Below are 18,125 nucleotides of genomic sequence, written 5' to 3'. Positions count from 1 at the left end.
ACATCAATAAGTATAGTATTTGTGCCAATTAACCTTCATTTACAGGCATTATAATAAAACTAACCATTTGTAAAGCTGTAGTATGTTAACAGAACATTTTCAGGAAGTAAATTAAAAACTATATTTTGTAGTTCTTTTTATCTTCCTAGTGTTACAGTTTACCCATATTACTATCCTTTTTCTATGATTCAGTTATGAAAAACAAAATAAATATCCCCAATTTTAATACTTTTAAAATCTGTATTCATTAATAGTAAACATTTTTTATCTTATGACATATATTTTTTTTCCTCAAAGTTTTAACGTAAAGCCATGTATCTTTCTCCATATCTACATTTTTAAAAAGTAGAGCAAAAAAAAAAAAATCTTACTACAAAAGTAGGGGAATACTTATCCCTTTGACAAAACATTTTATTTTCTTCCTTTCTTTATAGAATGGCCTACCCGATACTCAAGCCAAGTTCCATATTATGTTTTTATTCTTTGCTGCAGCTATGTTTTCTGTCAGCTTGTCTTCTCTGTTTGGCTATCATTGTTGGCTAGTCAGCAAAAATAAATCTACATTAGGTGAGTATTCAATTATTGTAGTTAACAGAACTTTAAAGACATAAATAGATACACATCAAAAGTTGCCATATGATTAAATGCCAACCCATCCTGATGTGGTAAAAATCATTTTTATTTCACACACTGTTTTGTGGGATGGCGACTGAGACACCTACAAATGCACTTGTGCTGTATATTTATTGATTGTCCATTGTGTGTAAAGCATTGTGTATATATGGTGGTGAACAAGGGCTAAGTAGTCTAGTAAGGGGCACAGAAAATCAATAACCAAACATAAAAGTAATTGCAAAATGCAAAGTGCTATATAGGAAACAAATAGGATGCTGAAGTGTGAATCAGGCCCCAAGAACTGTGGATGAGAACCTACTTAGGTAGAATGGACAGGACAGAGCTCACCAAAACAATGAGTATTTAACTTAAGAAGTCAGTCATGGTAAAAACCATTAACATCTCAGGCAGAGAAAACAGTACGTTCAAAAGCCCTACAGAGCTGCAGTGCACTAAAACAGTGCTTAATGGGAAATGTATACCTAGCTATAAATTATTTCATTAAGAAAGAGAAATAGGTCAAATCAATTACCTTATTTCTTAAGGAAGTACAAAAATAATAGCAAAGTAAACTCAAAGCTAGCAAATGGTAAAAAGAACAGATAGAGAATTTAAAAAATAAAAGTTGATGGGGTGCCTGGATGACTCAGTGGGTTAAGTGTCTAACACTTGGCTTCAGTTCAGGTCATGATCTCAAGGGTCGTGGGATGGAGCCCCATGTTGGACTCCACTCAGTGGAGAGTCTGCTTGGGACTCTGTCTCCCTCTCTCTCTGTCCCTTCCCCCACCCTCAAAAATAGATAAATAAATCTTTAAAAATAAATAAGTTAAAAAATTAAAAATAGAAGTTCAATGAAATCAACAATTCATTCTTTGAAAATACTAACAAATTTTGCAAGTCATTAGCTAGAAAGAAAAAATAGAGAAGACTCAAATAATGAAAATCAATAATGAAAGTAGTAAATTCATTACTACTGAATTTACAGAAATAAAAAGAGTTATAAGTGAATGCCTGGAACAACAAAAACTTAGGCGACATAGATGAAATGGACAGATTCCTAGAAACACACAAACTACTAATCTAAGGAATATAAAACCTGAACACACCAGGGTGCCTGGGTGGCTCTGTCAGTTAAATGACTCTTGATTTTGTCTGAGGTCATGATCTCAGAGTCCTGGTATTGAACCTGGAGTCAGGCACCCTGCTTAGTGGGAAGCTTGCTTGTCTCCTTCTCACTCTGCCGCTCCTCCTGCTCTCTTACATAAATAAACAAATCTTTAAAAACAAACAAAACAAAACACCACAACTGAACAGACCTGTAACAAGGAAGGAGGTTGAATCAGTAATTGAAAACCTCCCAATGAAGAAAAGCCCAGAACCAGATGGCTTCCCTGGAAAATTCTACTAAACATTAAAAAAAAAAAAAAAAAAATTAGCATAAAATTTTCTCAAACTCTGCCAGAACTTAGAAGAGAGGATAACACTTTGTAACTCATTCTATGAGGCCACCATTGCTCTAATGCCAAAGCCAAATAAAGACATCCAAGACAACTGTAGGCCAGTATCCCCTATGAGTATATACAAAAATCCTCAATAAAATACTAGTAAACCAAATCTAGCAGCTTAATAAAAAGGTTATACCATGACCAATTAGGATTTATCCCAGGAATGCAAGAGTGTTTCAATATACAAAAATCAGTCAAGGGTAATACACCACATTTATAGAATGAAAGGAAAAAAACCCACATGATCAACTCAACTGATGTAGAGAAAGTATTTGACAAAATCCAACACCCTTTCAAGATAAAAACACTTAACAAACTAGGAACACAAGGGAATTTCCTCAACACAAGGAGCTTCCTTAAGCCTTAAATGATAAAGGGCATTTATGAGATATCTATAAATAGTATCATATTCAATGGTGAAAAACAAAAATCTTCACCATAGGGCCAGGAACAAAACAAGGACTGTCACTTTCACTAGTGCTGTTTAACACTGTACTAGAAAATCTAGCCTGAAAAATTAGTCAAGAAAAGTAAATAAAGTCATTCAGATTGGAAAGGAAGAAGTAAAACTCTCTCTTTGCAGATGACATGGTCTTCTATATAAATAACCTTAAAGAATCAACAATAAAAACTATTAGAGCTAATGAACAAAATCAACAAGTTGCATGACATAAGATCAATATGCAAAAAAAAAAATCAGTTGTATTTCTATACACAAGCAATGAACCATCCAAAAGGAAATTAAAGAAACAATTCCATTTACAAACGCATCTAACATGGTAAAATGCCTTGGAATAAATTCAACCAAGGAGGTGCAACAATAGTACACTGAAAGCTACAAAGCTTGGCTGAAAGAAATTAAAGATCTGGGCAATGGTAAGACTTCCCATGTTCATATATTGGAAGACAATATGTTAAGATGGCAATATGACCCAAAGTGATGTAAAGATTTAATGTGATACCAATTACGATTTCAATAGCGTTTCTTCCAGAAATGGCAAAATTGATCCTCAGATTCATGTGAAATTGTAAGATACCCCAAATAGCCAAAACAGGACTCAGCAAAAAATAAAACAAAGTTCTTCCTGATTTCAAAACTTAATACAGAGCTACAATGATCAAAACAGTGTGGTACTGGCACAAAGATATAGACCAATGAAATAGAATGATAGAATGAGGAATCCAGAAATAAAGCCATATTCCTTTGGCCAGGTGATTTTCCACAATAGTACGAAGACCATTCAGTAGTGGAGAACTTAATAGTGTCTTTAACAAATGGTGCTAAAACTATAAAACTCTTTTTTTTTTTTTAAAGGAAAGCTTTTTTTTTTAAATTTTTATTTATTTATGATAGTCACACACACAGAGAGAGAGAGAGAGAGAGAGAGAGAGAGAGAGAGAGAGAGGCAGAGACACAGGCAGAGGGAGAAGCAGGCTCCATGCACCGGGAGCCCGACGTGGGATTCGATCCCGGGTCTCCAGGATCGCGCCCTGGGCCAAAGACCGGCGCTAAACCACTGCGCCACCCAGGGATCCCTAAAACTATAAAACTCTTAAAAGAAAACATAGAGATAAACCTTAAGGAGCTTAATATGGCAAAGAATTCTTAGATATAATATCAAAAGCATTAGTAACAAAAGAAAAAATAGATTAATTGGACTCTACCAAAATTGTAAAAATGTGTGCATCAAAGGACATTGTCAAAAAAGCAGAAAGAATATTTACAACTCATTTATCTGATAAGGACTTAGTATTCAGATTATAAAAAGAAATCATACAACAACCAAAAAAGATGAACAGCTCAGTTCAAAAATTGGCAAAGAATTTGAATAGACATTTAATTATTTATTTTAAAGATATATTTTTTGAAAGAGAGTAGGAGACTGACAGAGGGAGAGGGAGAGAGAATCTCAAGCAGACTCCCTGCTTGAGTGCAAAGCCCAACCTAGGGCTGGATCTCACGACCCTGAGATCATGGCCTGAGCTGAAACCAAGAGTTAGGCACTCAGCTGACTGAGCCACCCAGGTGCCAATGAACAAATATTTAAGTAGCCATTTCTCTAATGAAAATATATAGATGGCCAAAAACCATATAAAAAACATTGCTAATCATTAGGATAGTGTAAATCAAAACCATAGATACCAATGCACACCCAAATCAACAAACTAGAAAGCAAGCGTAGCTGAGGATGTGAAGAAATCAGAACCTTCATACTTTTCTGGTACGAATATAAAATGGTGGATCCACTTATGTAAAAAACAGTTGCAGCTCCCCAAAAAGCTAAACATGAAATTATATGACCCAGCAATTGCATTCCTTGATATATACCCCAAATGAAAGCAGAGAATTTAAAAGATACTTTTATGTCAGTGTTCATAGCAGCACTCTTCACAATAGCCCGAAGATGGAAAGAATCCAAATGTCCATGACAGATGAATATTTTCTAGACAATCGAATATTACTCATCCATAAGAAGAAATGAGATACTATCACATGCATGAACATCAAAAATATGCTAAGTAAATAAGAAGCTGATCTCAAAAGATTAATATTACATTTCATTTATGTGAACTATCCAGATAAGGTAAATCCTTAGAAAAAAAAAGCATATTGGTGGTTTTCAGAGGATGAGAAGAAGGGGGCCTAGGGAAAGACTCCTTGATAGATATGGAGTTTCTTTTGGGATGATGAAAATATTTTGGAACCTGGTCATTAATTACACAGAATTGTGAATATACTGAATGCCACTGATTTGTTCACTTTAAAATGGTTAATTTTATATTCTGTGAACTTCACTCTAGTTAAAAAAAAAGAAAAAGCTAAAAATGTTTGTGAAACTACATGGCTAGAGCATTGAAAGCTAAAGAACAAATAATATGAGGTTTGAGAAGTAAGTAGGGACTAAGCTGAGTAGTATCTTCTAGGCTAAGATTAGGAGTTTGGAATGCAATGAGGGCTTATAAATCCTTATGGTCTCTCAACACTTTGAGCTGAGAGACACCATGATTAGAGTAGTGAAGATTTAATTATAGTATATAGTCAGCACATGTTAATTTTTAATTTTCAGATGAAATCTTATTACAGCAAATACTGTTCAGCAAAAAATAACCCCATACTTTTTCTATTTTACTTTCAAATAATGTGGTAGTCAGCTCAATATTGTTCAGATATTGTTCAAACATTATATTGATATAATAATTTCTAAACAAATTATCTTATTTCAAATTATGTTAGATAATTAAATTATAATTCATAATAAATTATAATTCATCAGCAGAAAATAAATTATTTCTAGATGTTTAGGAGCTTCTAGATTTAACTTTATAACACTGAAAGAACTTCCTCTAGGCAATATAGTCCTAAAATTATAAAAATATTTTATTAAAAGCTATATATAACCCAGGGTAACAAATGCTAAAGGTCTTCCAAATTGCCACATTTTTCATAGTACCATGATTCTGTTAGTATTTTGTTTTTTTAAATGATGGACAAAAAATCATTATACTTCTGTTTGTTCAGAAGTAAACTTCTGTTTGTTCATGTTCCAAAAATAAAAGTTCAGATTTTGCCTATCAGCATAATTTAAGAAGAATTTGTATCATAATAGAAGGGACATTCATTACCTTGTTCAGGTTCCACTTCTGTCATTTATTTGCTGTGTGATTTTGGACACGTCCCACGGCCTCTCTGAAGCCCAGCTTCATTAGGCAGAGTATGTACAACCAGGCACAGTGTTTGCATTTGCACTGGATCCTGCTTCAGATAAGCCAGCTTTAAAATAAACTTTTGACCAGCTAGAAATTTAAATCAAATCGGAAAAAGGAATTTATTGACTGGAAAAAAGGGAATTTGTAGAGTGTATGTAAAGTACAGTCTCATTGGTTAAAAAAACTGTATAGGTTTGTGTAGATCTATATCCATCCATCTATCCATCCACACATCTATTTAATAAAGATCCAGAAGATGTAAAGCTTTAGTTTATTTGCTCAGTTGTGTTTTCTAATGTTTTGCAATGCACATGTGCTGCTATAAGAGTAAAAGGGTCTTTAAATATTAAAATACATGTAATCATATCTTATTATTTTAAAACAGAGTAGACAATCCGTTTTGCAGAGCTATTGATAGGGACATAAGTACTCACAGGAAGCTAGCCATCAATTTTTAGAGTTCTCTCATTCAGTGCAATAATTTATAACTACGGGGATTACTAGATATGTTCTAAACTCACATAGTTGCTCTACCGTGTTTTGTAGAGGCATTTAGAAGTCCCGTATTTCGACATGGAACAGATAAGAATGGATTCAGCTTGGGTTTCAGTAAAAACATGCGACAAGTTTTTGGTGATGAAAAGAAGTACTGGTTGCTACCCATTTTTTCAAGGTACTTTGTTGTGAAAATATTCAAGTTTTAAACTAATGAAAGTAATCCACCAGAAGAACTATCCTCCTGCATACAAGTTCCTGTTTTTTTTAAGAATTGTTTTATGATTCACTGTTACATCAGTGTGGTAGTCAGTTAACTCATCTCCTTAAACGTTCTGTATGGAAGCCAATGTCTGATACACATGTTTTGTCCATAATATAACTGTGTTCTGTTCGCAAACATCAAAGCTTCACTTATGTTGTCTTGTTTACTGCTCAATTATAAGTTTTCATTTTAATTATAGTCTAGGTGATGGCTGCTCCTTTCCAACTTGCCTTGTTAATCAGGATCCTGAACAAGCATCTACTCCTGCAGGATTGAATTCAACATCGAAAAAGTAATCCCATATTTTTTTCTATTTTACTTTCAAAAAATATATTTTATCTTCCTGTGACCTTTGATTCTATATTTCTTTGAAAAAAATGGAAGAACGTAATTCACTATAATGGTTCCCGCTTGGAATGAGGGGGAAAGGAAAGTATGAGTAGAGAGGGGCCCAGAGCAAGCTTCAATTATACTTGTAAAACTTGTTACTCTATATGTGGGTAAACAGGTATTGATTCTCTGTACATTTTGGTTGACTGATTTTTAAAATGTAATGCATAAAAGAAGAGAATATTCAGTCCACATTAGCTCCCCCAGTGATCAGGTGAGTGGACAATAAACTTGACCTCTGACCCTTCAGGTCCTTTCTGTGGTAACTATAATATAAAAAGATCAGAAGAACTTCCCCGGATTAGGTTTTTGGAGATCAAATGGAATCCCCCACACCCACTCAATAGTGCACCATGTTCTTAATGTTTGATAAAAACCTGTAAACATCATCTGAACCATTTTTTTGTGGAAAGAGAAGGGAAGGAGTCTTGGAAATTTAGTGTCTGGAGACTTTTGCCCTTGCTCTAAGTTTTTTGGTTCCAGTCTATCAAGAATTTGAGGAAGACCTTGAAATTTAATTCTGACTTGGCTACCAACAAGCAAAAGGCAAACTACTCAAACTTTTAAAAATGTTATTTATGAATTTGTGAGTTTGAAACACTAATTTTTGCATATTTAAGACAGATTTATTTGAATATGGCCATACCTCTAATTATTAAATGAAAGCTGATAGCAAGAGCATAACCATATCATTCTTAGTTAAATGTTAGAGATTTTTCGTAGTTGCTGGAATGCCATGTTCATAACACCTGACCCTACACGACTCCCATCTAGTGTGGATGTCTTACTGATCACAGTATTTTCTCTGGTGGAGCCTGTCATGACTCCAGAATTCTTCTTGAGTTAGTGATCCTGGTAGCCATTCCAAAACATTTTAAATTGTTAAGAGATGAAACCTGTTTACCACCCCATCCCTAGAGTGACCTTTGTACAGACCAGACTCAACAAGTTAATGAGGAGGCCATTCCGATGTGTTTTACAGGGATATTCAAAGGCATCAGAGTCTTACTGGGGTATACCCTCTGAGTTTTGGCTTGAACATTGAAGGATTAAGAGTTTTTTTATATATATATATATCTTGATGCAGAAAAATCTCATTTTAATAGATTACTTAGAATATTTCCAGGCTTTTATAAATTTTAGTAGTAGTTTTCAATAATCTTTTTTTTTTTTTTTTCCTCTTAAGGGGCTTCTGTAGTTCAAGAAGATTTGGGTTTCTAAAAAAAAAAAAAAAAAAAAAAAGAAGATTTGGGTTTCTGAAATAGTATCTCTCTTTTTGCTAAATAGGTTTTGGGGGAAATCCTAGTTCTGGCACTATTGCCCAGCTAGGTGATCTTGTAACCACTATAGGCTTCTCTTCCCTTTCCTTTAAATTTTGAGATTGTATTTTGACAGCTAACATCTCTGTTACATAATTATATAATTTCCCCTGATTAGCCCATATAGAATTGTTATGGCAAGTGATAGTCTCTCCTCTGTATTCTAGAGTTTTATATCTGACTATCTACTCAACATTCCCACCACTTAAATGCCTAAAAGTCATCTCCCTCCGAACAGATGCAGAGCAGAATTCTTAATTCCCAGACATTGACACTCTCACCTTCAGCTTAACTCTCCTACATTCTTCCATATGTCCCTATTAGTGATGCTCAGATTCCCAGATGCTCAAGCCAGGAACTGTGGAGTCATTCTAGCTTCCTCTTTCAATGACCTTGTATTTACTTCATTTGCAAATTTTATCACATATCCATTCAAAATATTCCACTCTGCCAAGTCTTACTACCTTCAGACTACTTTCTGGTCCAAGCTGTCACTTTTCACCTAGATTATTTCCATACCATCCTTACTGATCTTTCTGATTCCATTTTTGCCCTACTCCAGTCTGTTCTCGATTAAGAATCAGATTGTGTCACTCTTGTGCCCAAAACCCTCTGTTGGCTTCCCATCTTAACCAGCATAAAAGTGAATGCGTGTCCTGACCTTGTCCTGTCTAATCTACCCCCAGTACCTCTCTGACTTGATCCCTTACCACTTTTCCATCTCTCACAATCCCTAGACACACAGATCTTGCTGTTCCTCAAGTATACCAAGCATGTCCCTTACTTAGCACATTTGTACTTGCCAATTCCTCTTCCTAACCATTTTTCTTTCTCCTTCTGAATGCTCTTTCAGCTTCTCTTCATTCACTTCTAGCTCAGGTGTAATTTCACAATAGAGGCCATCTTTGAAAACCCTTTGTAAAATAGCAACCTGCTCTTCCACTTCCCCTTACTGCTCTTTATCTATTGTCCTAGCTCTTACTGTCACCTGACTTCTTATATCTATGCTTACTTATTATTATTCCTCCCTAATTACAATGAAATTTCCATGTGATCAGAAACTATTCATTGATGTAATTGGCACTCAATGAATGCTGTTGAATGAATGGATCCTTCCTTGTCATTTGTTGGAGTCTTATAAGCAGCAATGAATCTGCAAGGAGTCTCTAAACCTGAACCTAGTTACTATGCTATACCTGGTATATGGTCCCTTTCTTGAAGAATAATAATTAGAGGAAAAGAGAGTTATGAGTTTTTTTTTCATAGAAATAAAATATATCCTTTTTATTTTTTAGACTTACCTCCAAAATTTCAATAAGGGGATGTTGAAACTGCACAAAATTGAAATATTCTCAAATTTTAGATATAAGGTAATTATTAAGGAGCAAAAGCATATCCTTGAAAAAATATAGTCAACTCGCATATGTGGAATTATTCTTGGAAGAATTTTAAGTATTTTTTTCTTTTGAACATTATTGTAATTACGGTTTCAGGATGTTCTAAAAGTATACTTATAGTTTCTCTGCCAATAATTTTTTCTATCTAAGTGAAATGCTATTTTAATTTATATTTTTTCATGCTATATATTGACATATGTTGATATATAGCATGTCTACTTAAATTTTTAAACTTAAATTTTTCTTTTAAGACTCTTTATTCCTCAAGTTAAACATCACATTTGTGAGACCTGATGATATCAGATGCTTTCAACGTTTCTGCAAGATAGTGCTCAAATTTGTTGTTTCAGTTTTATAGAGGAAGACAGAGAATTCTTTGTTCAAGACAAGTTAGGCCACTTTAGAAACACTAGACCAATTTTTCTCAAACTTGTCTACCATCACCTTCATATATTTTTTTCCATATCACCATACCACTTACAATACTAATATTTTTATTTGATACACTTAGTTAAATTGGTACTGAAGCTTATTTTTAAATCATACATTATATCACTAATATATAATGAAATGAAATGAAAACTAATATAATTTACCATAAATAGAATATGACTTTAAAAAAATAAAATTGTTAATAAAGTCCTGTTAAATTCTAACTAGATTCCCTCACCTGCTAAAGTTAGGGGCGGAAGCCTGTTCTCTGTCTTAAAAATGGAGACTTGCCAAAGTTAAAGATTTTCATCTTACTGTATTTAGAAGAATGAAAAAGAGAATGGAAGGAAGAATGGTTTTCTCATTGTGAGTCAATGTGATTAAATGCCTTATTCCCCCTTCACCCAATTCTCTTGGGAAGTGGTTTGAATTTTGTACCTTGAGAAACCCTTAGCTTAATACTATTAAGAGTTAACATATGATTATGGTGTTGATTATTATTACTCAGTTCTGAAAACCATCAGTTTCCTGCAAAGCCATTGAGAGAGTCCCAGAGCCATCTTCTCACTGATTCTCAGTCTTGGACAGAAAGCAGCACAAACCCGGGAAAAGGCAAAGCTGGTAAGGGTGTGCTTACATGGCTATTTTAATAGATTTTATTTATAAAAGGTGAAAGTAATGCACAAATTTCATCATATTCTTATAGATTCTTCCTAGCTTCGGAGTTGAACTCCCATTTTAAATTTAGAATTATTTTCAGGAACTTGTTTGTAAAATACTTTGATTAAAGTCTGTAAGCTGAAAAGATCATGTTGTGAAAGATCTGCATTGCTTTTATTCCAGTTTAAGAAACAGTTACTACTGCCTAACAAATAAAATGATATACTCAAAATCTAAATATGTAATGGCAAATATAATCAACTCAGACAAAAGAGTGAAAAATATCTAGTAAAAGGGATCTTAAACCATATGGTTCTTTTAAGATTCTATCCAATTTCAAAATGTCAAAGTAAAGTTACTGCATACTTATCAAACTCTAGCTGTTATTTCTTTGGATCCCACTCACATTTCCCTTGTTATTATTGATTTTAACCTTTGACTACTTCAGTCAAAATAGTTTATTGGCAAAGAAAAAGCAAGGCTTTGAAGTCAGACCTGATTTTAAATCCCAGTTTGGACACCTGATTAGTGTGTGATATTTGTAGCAACCTAACCTCTTTTAGATGTAGCTTTCTTTCTTTAAAATGCTATTTATTTCTCAGGTTGGTGAAGATTAATCAAAACGTATGATCATACATACAAGTGTATAAATATATGTGTGGTGTCCCTATAAATAACCATGATTAAGGCACTATTAGCCAGAAAATCGCTCCTTCATTTCTAGTCCTTTCTTCAAACTCTCTCCTAGCCTCCCTGACTTTGGCTCCCTGCACTTTATTTATTTAAAAAAAAAATTATTTATTTATTTTTTAAAAAATATTTATTAAAAAAAATAAATAAAAATTTATTTACTTATTTGAGAGAGAGAGAGAGAGAACATAAGAGAGAGAGAAGGAGAGAGAAAGAGAACATGAGTGGGGGCAAGGGGAAGGGCAGAAAGAGAGGGAGAACCAGACTCCTTGTTGAGCAGGGAGCCTGATGCAAAGCTCGATCCCAGGACCCTGAGATAATGACCTGAGCTGAAGGCATATACTCAACTGACTGAGCCACCCAGATACCCTGGCTCCCTCCATTTTAAAGTGATTGTTGTTTTCTTTGAAATTTCTTTGGGATTTAGTGATAATGAAAAATAGGCATTCCTAAGTAAAAATTCTAAGGTCATTATTTAATCTACAATCAATCATATTCTCCTAAAATATAGGCTTTCTTTAAAGAGACTTATTCTTAAGTAATATATATGCCTATATATAAGCATGAATATCCCTATTGTGTGAATATCCATAATTTGGTCTGTCCTTTCACCTTCAAACCTGCCGTTACATTTTCCAGTCTATGGGAAGGACTAGACCTTGCCGCAACAAAGTTGATGTCACCTGTTAGCCCTTTGAATCCATCAGTTTCCTTAGAGGCAAAGAAATGATCTATAGTTGGAGGTTAATTTTCCGGTGGTGGAAAGACAAAGAACTCTGTTTCTTTCAGAAGGAATTCATGTTGCCTTGTATAGTTCTGCACTAACATAGAAGTGATTTCTTGGCTTCCATGTGCTATTAATCATTTGGCATGTTAGATTAATTTTCTGTTACTTGGATGGATGAATTGAAAACTTATTTAAAGTATAAAGGGTGCTTAAAAGTTGGAAGGAAAATGTGAGAAGGATGAGCTGAGAAAGGGCTCAAAGATTAGTTTCACCAGACTGAGGGAGGTAAATGTAGAATTAGAAAGAATACCCTTAGATGATGTGAGAATTGCCAGGTCTAATGTGTCTTTCATGGTTTTGTTCACTCCTCCCACTTCCTGAGGTATATATCTCTTTTTATTAATCTTTTTAGAGATGGAGGTGAGAGAAGAGGCAGAGGGAGAGGGAGAGAGAATCCTAAGCAGGCTCCATGCCTAGTGCAGAGCCCCACTTGAGGCTTGATCCCACGACCCTGAGATCCATGACCTGGGTCAAAATCAAGAGTTCAATGCTTAACTGACTGAGCCACCCAGGCACCCCCTGAATATCTCTTTTTAAAGAGCCTTTTGAGGGGCACCTCTGTGGCTCAGTGGTTGAGCATTTGCTTTTGGCTCAGGGTGTGATCCTGGGGTCCTGGGATCGAGTCCTGCATTGGGCTCCCTGCGGGAAGCTTGCTTCTCCCTCTGCCTATGTCTCTGCCTCTCTCTCTCTGTGTCTCTCTCATGAATAAATAAATAAAATCTTTAAAAAAAGAAAAGAGCCTTTTGTGACACTGGTAGGAGTCAACACTGTATCGTGTGTGTGTGTGTGTGTGTGTGTTTCCATATGACTACCTTACAAATCTGTACTACTTGCAGGGCACCTTTGGAAGCGTATTGGGGGGATTCATAGATGGATAAACAAGTCCTGCCTATTTATTCAAAAGCAACCCCCTGCAAACAAAATGTTAATTTATATTCTTTCTTGAAGGTATGAGCAATCCTGCATTAACCATGGAGAATGAGACTTAACTCTTCAAACAAGATAAATTCATACTTTATGGAAGTAAGATGTTTTTCCTTTATTGTGACATTTTATATTTTTAATAGCCTTTCTGTTCCCTTGGGCAAATAGTTTCCTAGACATTATTATTTATTTTTGAGTAATTGAAATTTTAAGATGTTGTAGTTCACCCTTAGGATCCTATTCATTATGCTGGAGACCTCTGAATGTGGACCTAGCTTTGGTTTTAGCTATATGTAAGATTAACTTGACACAAAATAGAAATGAGTTGATGTACAAAATTAATTTTTATAGGAATGCACTAAATGGCAAGGATTGTTCCTAAACTATTGAACTTACATGGTAATTATCTTGTCATATGATAGAATCTTGCAATTTTTTATTTTTAGTTTTTCTGTCCTTCAGATATACAGTGGTTATAACCCTGACCATCTATCAGTAGAATCTCACTGGGTCTCAGTACAAGATAATTATATCTTGTTAGTGCAAACCTCCATCATTTTTGGTTACTGTAGGACCCCCTAGTGTGTGTTATCCTTAAAACAAGTGTTCCAAATAATGTTCTTTAAACCATAATTTTTTTAAACCTGTTGCTCCAAATCAGTATCTTTAAAAGATTATTTATTTATAAGCCTGCAGTCAATACAGTAAAAAGCCCTTTTGAAACAAAGCCATAGACATCTAAAGAAAACAAACAACTATATATACTGTTAAAATAAACAATGTAGACTTGAACAGTAAAGCTATCAAGACAAATTTTTATTTACACAACTGTAGTCCAGAATCCTAAACTCTAAAGAAAACAAGAGAGTGGAATCTGAAACAAAATCATTTGTGTCAAGATACTTCAGGGATATCTGCTTTTTTATTTTGTTTGTTTTTTGTTTTTTGTTTCTTTTAATCCATTTTAATCCTCAAATCTGTGTTGTTATTTTTTTTCTTAAATCTGTTTCTTTGTTTTCATGAATAGCTATGTAAATAACAGCGAAGTACGCATCTGGCAGTTTGCCAGTTGACTAATGTTTTGGTTTTGGATGACTGTATATAAGGTGTAGTGGATCAGATTAATCATAACTATGGTTAGGGTAGTGAAAATTTAATCTTAATTTGGTTAAATAGCAAAGGGACAATATTAAATTTCCAGAAGTAATTCTTAAAATGTCACTATTAAAATATTTTACAGAAATAGTTCTATAACCATATAAAGTTGTATAGGATTTTTTTTTCAGTAATTTGAATCATTAGTCCTAATTATGAATGTTTGTGAGGTCATACGTGTTAAATATTTTACAATAGTTTACATAGTGACATTGTGTGTAAGTCACATAGACTTCCCGGTATTTTGACACAAGACTAATGTAGTTTGAAAATCATTATTCTCAACATTGCATAATATCAGACAACATAGTAGGCTCTAAATAAACATTTTGTAAATAATTGTAGAATAACATGGTTAAAATTAAAAATCTCACAGAAACTTGATTTTATTATATACAAATGTATGACATTAATGGTCATAATAACCAAATGGAAGCATGAATCAGCTGCGATGTAAAAAAAAAAATGATTTTGTGATATGTTTTTCATTCTATTGATCTAACCCGTGACATTTAAATGTTTCTTTAAAAAATTGAATTTTCCCAAGGTAGCTAATATTCCAAATAGTTTTTAAAAGTTTTAAAAATAGTTTTTCCTGCTTTACATCTCAGACTTGCAATTCCTTCAATGTACATTATATTGAATAATAATATCTGATATTGATATGCTTAATTTAATATTACTGAAATATATTTTCATATTCTTTCTTTTTGATGTACATTAATAAATTATCTGTGGGATTTTTTATAAAATATTTATTAGTTCATTCATCATACTTTGCAGATAGCCATGTACCTAGACCCATAGTAGCACTAATATGTAAGTCAAAATTAGCCTTTTCCACCTTCTCTCTTTATTCGAGTAAAAAATGCTGTGCTTCTATGTATGTGAAATTTCAAACATATTTTCCTAAATCCCCATCCCAACTCAGCTGTCACTTCTAAGCTCCTACTGGCCTCAGACAAATGCAGAACAAGGAAACCAGCCATTCAAATTGCTGCCCCAAACTAGCAGTATTGGCATCACTTGGGAGCTCAATAGAAATGTAGAATTTTGGACCTTACCCTAGACCTACTGAGTCAGAATCTGCATTTTCTGCATTTTAACAAGCTCCTCTAGTCTTCTTCTATATGCTTATTATAGTTTGAGAAGCACTGATGTAGAAGTCTGTATTCAAGAACATATCTGAGCTTTCTGCCTAGAAAATATTTAATTTTGAACAAGGAATGTTATTCACAAACACTGAATGAGTGGTTAGTTTTTTTGGTTTTTTATAGTTGACACAATAGCTTCATGATTTCTGTTTCATTTCAAGGTATCCATGCTGTAGGTGGATGGAAGAGGCTTCCCACAGGAAGGCACCATTGGCCAGTTGTTCCCATTTTCCTTTGGCTGGATATGCAGAATATGAATTGGTTAGTTCTCTCCAAGCTGTTGCTTAAAACATAACACATTTTTAAATTCAATATACAGATTGTTTGAACTAACACAAATTCCTCTTACATATTAGAAGTAATTATGGTTTATGAATCAAAGGCAAAAGTATCTTCTATCATAAAAACTTGGAATAAATTCATGGGCTGATTTTCACCCAAATATTTGGGTAGTACAATGTCTATACATAAAAAGCCCGTTAATCATCTGAGTTTCTGATTCAGAAAATTGAGACTATTTAAGATATTGAAATTTGAAAGATTTCAAATTACCGTATGACAGCTTTATTTATAAAACCTACTAGTTACCGAGTTGAAGGTAGCATTCCCTCTGTTGTGAATCCAGCCCCAGACTGAGTGAACTATAATGACTATGAATTCATTGCAAATTTTAAGTGGCCTACAGTTGAAGATTACCACAATTTTTGCCAGACTTTAATCTAATTCTAGCCTTTGTTCCCTGCTGGGAAAGATGTATGGTCATTGAAGCCTGAGCTCACTGATAAGCAACTAGCTAGCAAATTTTTATCATAACTAATACATTAATTACTACTACATCCAAAATATATTTTTTCATCTCTTCTGATCCTCTTAAATTGGCTGAAAATTATAAAACATCATTTATGATGTTCTTTTGCCATTCTGGCTTTTTAAAAAAATCTCATTTTTTAAAAGTTATTTGTTCTATTGAACATATAGCTAAAATATTGAATTTGTTAATAATTCCTAATGGGCCAATAGATTAATCCTCCATTGGTATCTATATTATTTCTGTGTTCCCTCATCGAAAGTATGACAGTTATACTTTATATTTCTTCAAATACTTAAGATTAAATTATGCAAATCATTAAAAGAAATATACTTTTAAAAATTTAGTTCAATATGAACTAAATGGTGTGCTGTTTGGAAATTGAGTTTAAGGTAAACTAAAGTGGTGTGTTTGTTGATGCCAAATGTTCGGCTTCAGTAAATATACTAGGAAGCTCTTGTGCCTTGTATGCACTATTTGAAAAAAATTTATTCTTTTTTTTTTTTTTTTTGAGTGGAGTGCAAGTTTTGTAAATGTTAGAGATTAGAATAAGCTGTAAACATTTTTTGGTACTGATTTTGAGAATTTAAAGCAGATTATCTTTTAAAACTTACATAGCTAAGGAACTGGTATTTAATCAAAGAGAAAATGGTATTAACCTTTTCAAAATCTGAGTTAGACAAAAATGCAACACATAATAGACTAGTAGACCAGAGGATAATGGAGTAAAAAAGATCCTTGCAAAACCCATTCTTTCTAAAAATATAGTTTTATATTTAAATGAGTTTGTGAGAGAATCAGTATCAGTGAAGTTCATTTTATAGATCATTTGAGTGTAATTCTTTGAGTAATAGGATGGCACTCTTTTTCAGATTTTTTTTTTTTTTTAAAGCTAAAGACTTTGATCTGACAATCTGTTTCAGGAAATCTCAGAAGATATGATACATTCTTACTTTTTACTTTTAAAGGATTTTGTGGTCATCATTTTTTATTACCTGAAGTGCCAGGTTGGAACCTATAGCTACTGCTAGAAGTCTTAAGGGCAACAGCATCACATGATGTATTAAGAATTATATGCAGCCAGGTTTTTTTCAAAGCACAGTACTATAGCCATTTTTGTGGATAGGATTCTGTGACATGTTCCTTGTCAAGATAGAAGAAAAAGAAGTTTTTATTCTTTACCTTGCTAGAGTACTGTTAAGTTTTTCCTTTTGTGTAATTATTGATATACATGAGTCAGTACACATTAGAATCAGATTTAAAAAAAATTTTTTTACAAATAAATTTTTTCCATTAAGTTGTAATGGTTCCCTTTTTGTTTTCATACAGTGAATAATCTTTTAAGGGTTTTGTTTTGTTTTTAATCTAGGTGGTTATAATTTTTAGAGATGATGGCATATCTCATTAGATATGCAGTATAAAGTTTACCGAGTGAATAAAGCATCAAATAGACCTACATTTTGTACATATTTATAAAATGTACCTTAAAAACATTTTAAACATTTTGCTTTAAAAAATTTAATTGTTCAACTCAAACTTAGACACTTATACTTCAACTATCCTGATCATCCATTTGATTGATGTTTGATTTTTCCTGTTTTTCAAAATTCTACCGTATAGGTAAAATTTTTAAGATTTTTTTTTTAATGTACAAATACTTCATATACTTTTAGTTAACTTTGCCATTGTGCAGTGAAAAGAGGGTTTGTATTTTCAAAGATAAACTTATTGCATCTAAATCAATGATGGGACATTCAAGGAAGTGCTTGTTCATGAATTCCCTCCTGTTAAACCATAATAAAGTCTGGTTGATCACCTTTA

The 18,125-nt window shown here is 33.3% G+C and overlaps 1 protein-coding gene across 2 annotated transcripts in view; it reads left to right on the top strand.

Moving 5' to 3' along the window:
* The window catches only part of ZDHHC2 (zinc finger DHHC-type palmitoyltransferase 2), a 64,097-nt gene extending 45,972 nt beyond the window's left edge, over window positions 1-18,125 (top strand). For both annotated transcript variants that reach the window (XM_055335571.1, XM_055335572.1), the window contains exons 8-13: window positions 435-567; window positions 6,375-6,501; window positions 6,788-6,880; window positions 10,635-10,747; window positions 13,212-13,286; window positions 15,658-18,125. In XM_055335571.1, the coding sequence (XP_055191546.1) occupies window positions 435-567; window positions 6,375-6,501; window positions 6,788-6,880; window positions 10,635-10,747; window positions 13,212-13,252 (507 nt within the window). In that variant the 3' untranslated portion in view covers window positions 13,253-13,286; window positions 15,658-18,125. The remainder of the gene's footprint in view (window positions 1-434; window positions 568-6,374; window positions 6,502-6,787; window positions 6,881-10,634; window positions 10,748-13,211; window positions 13,287-15,657) is intronic.

This window comes from Nyctereutes procyonoides, unplaced genomic scaffold (assembly GCF_905146905.1).
Source record: "Nyctereutes procyonoides isolate TBG_1078 unplaced genomic scaffold, NYPRO_anot_genome, whole genome shotgun sequence".
Taxonomy (NCBI): Eukaryota; Metazoa; Chordata; class Mammalia; order Carnivora; family Canidae; genus Nyctereutes; species Nyctereutes procyonoides.
This window is presented reverse-complemented; position numbering and strand designations above follow the sequence as displayed.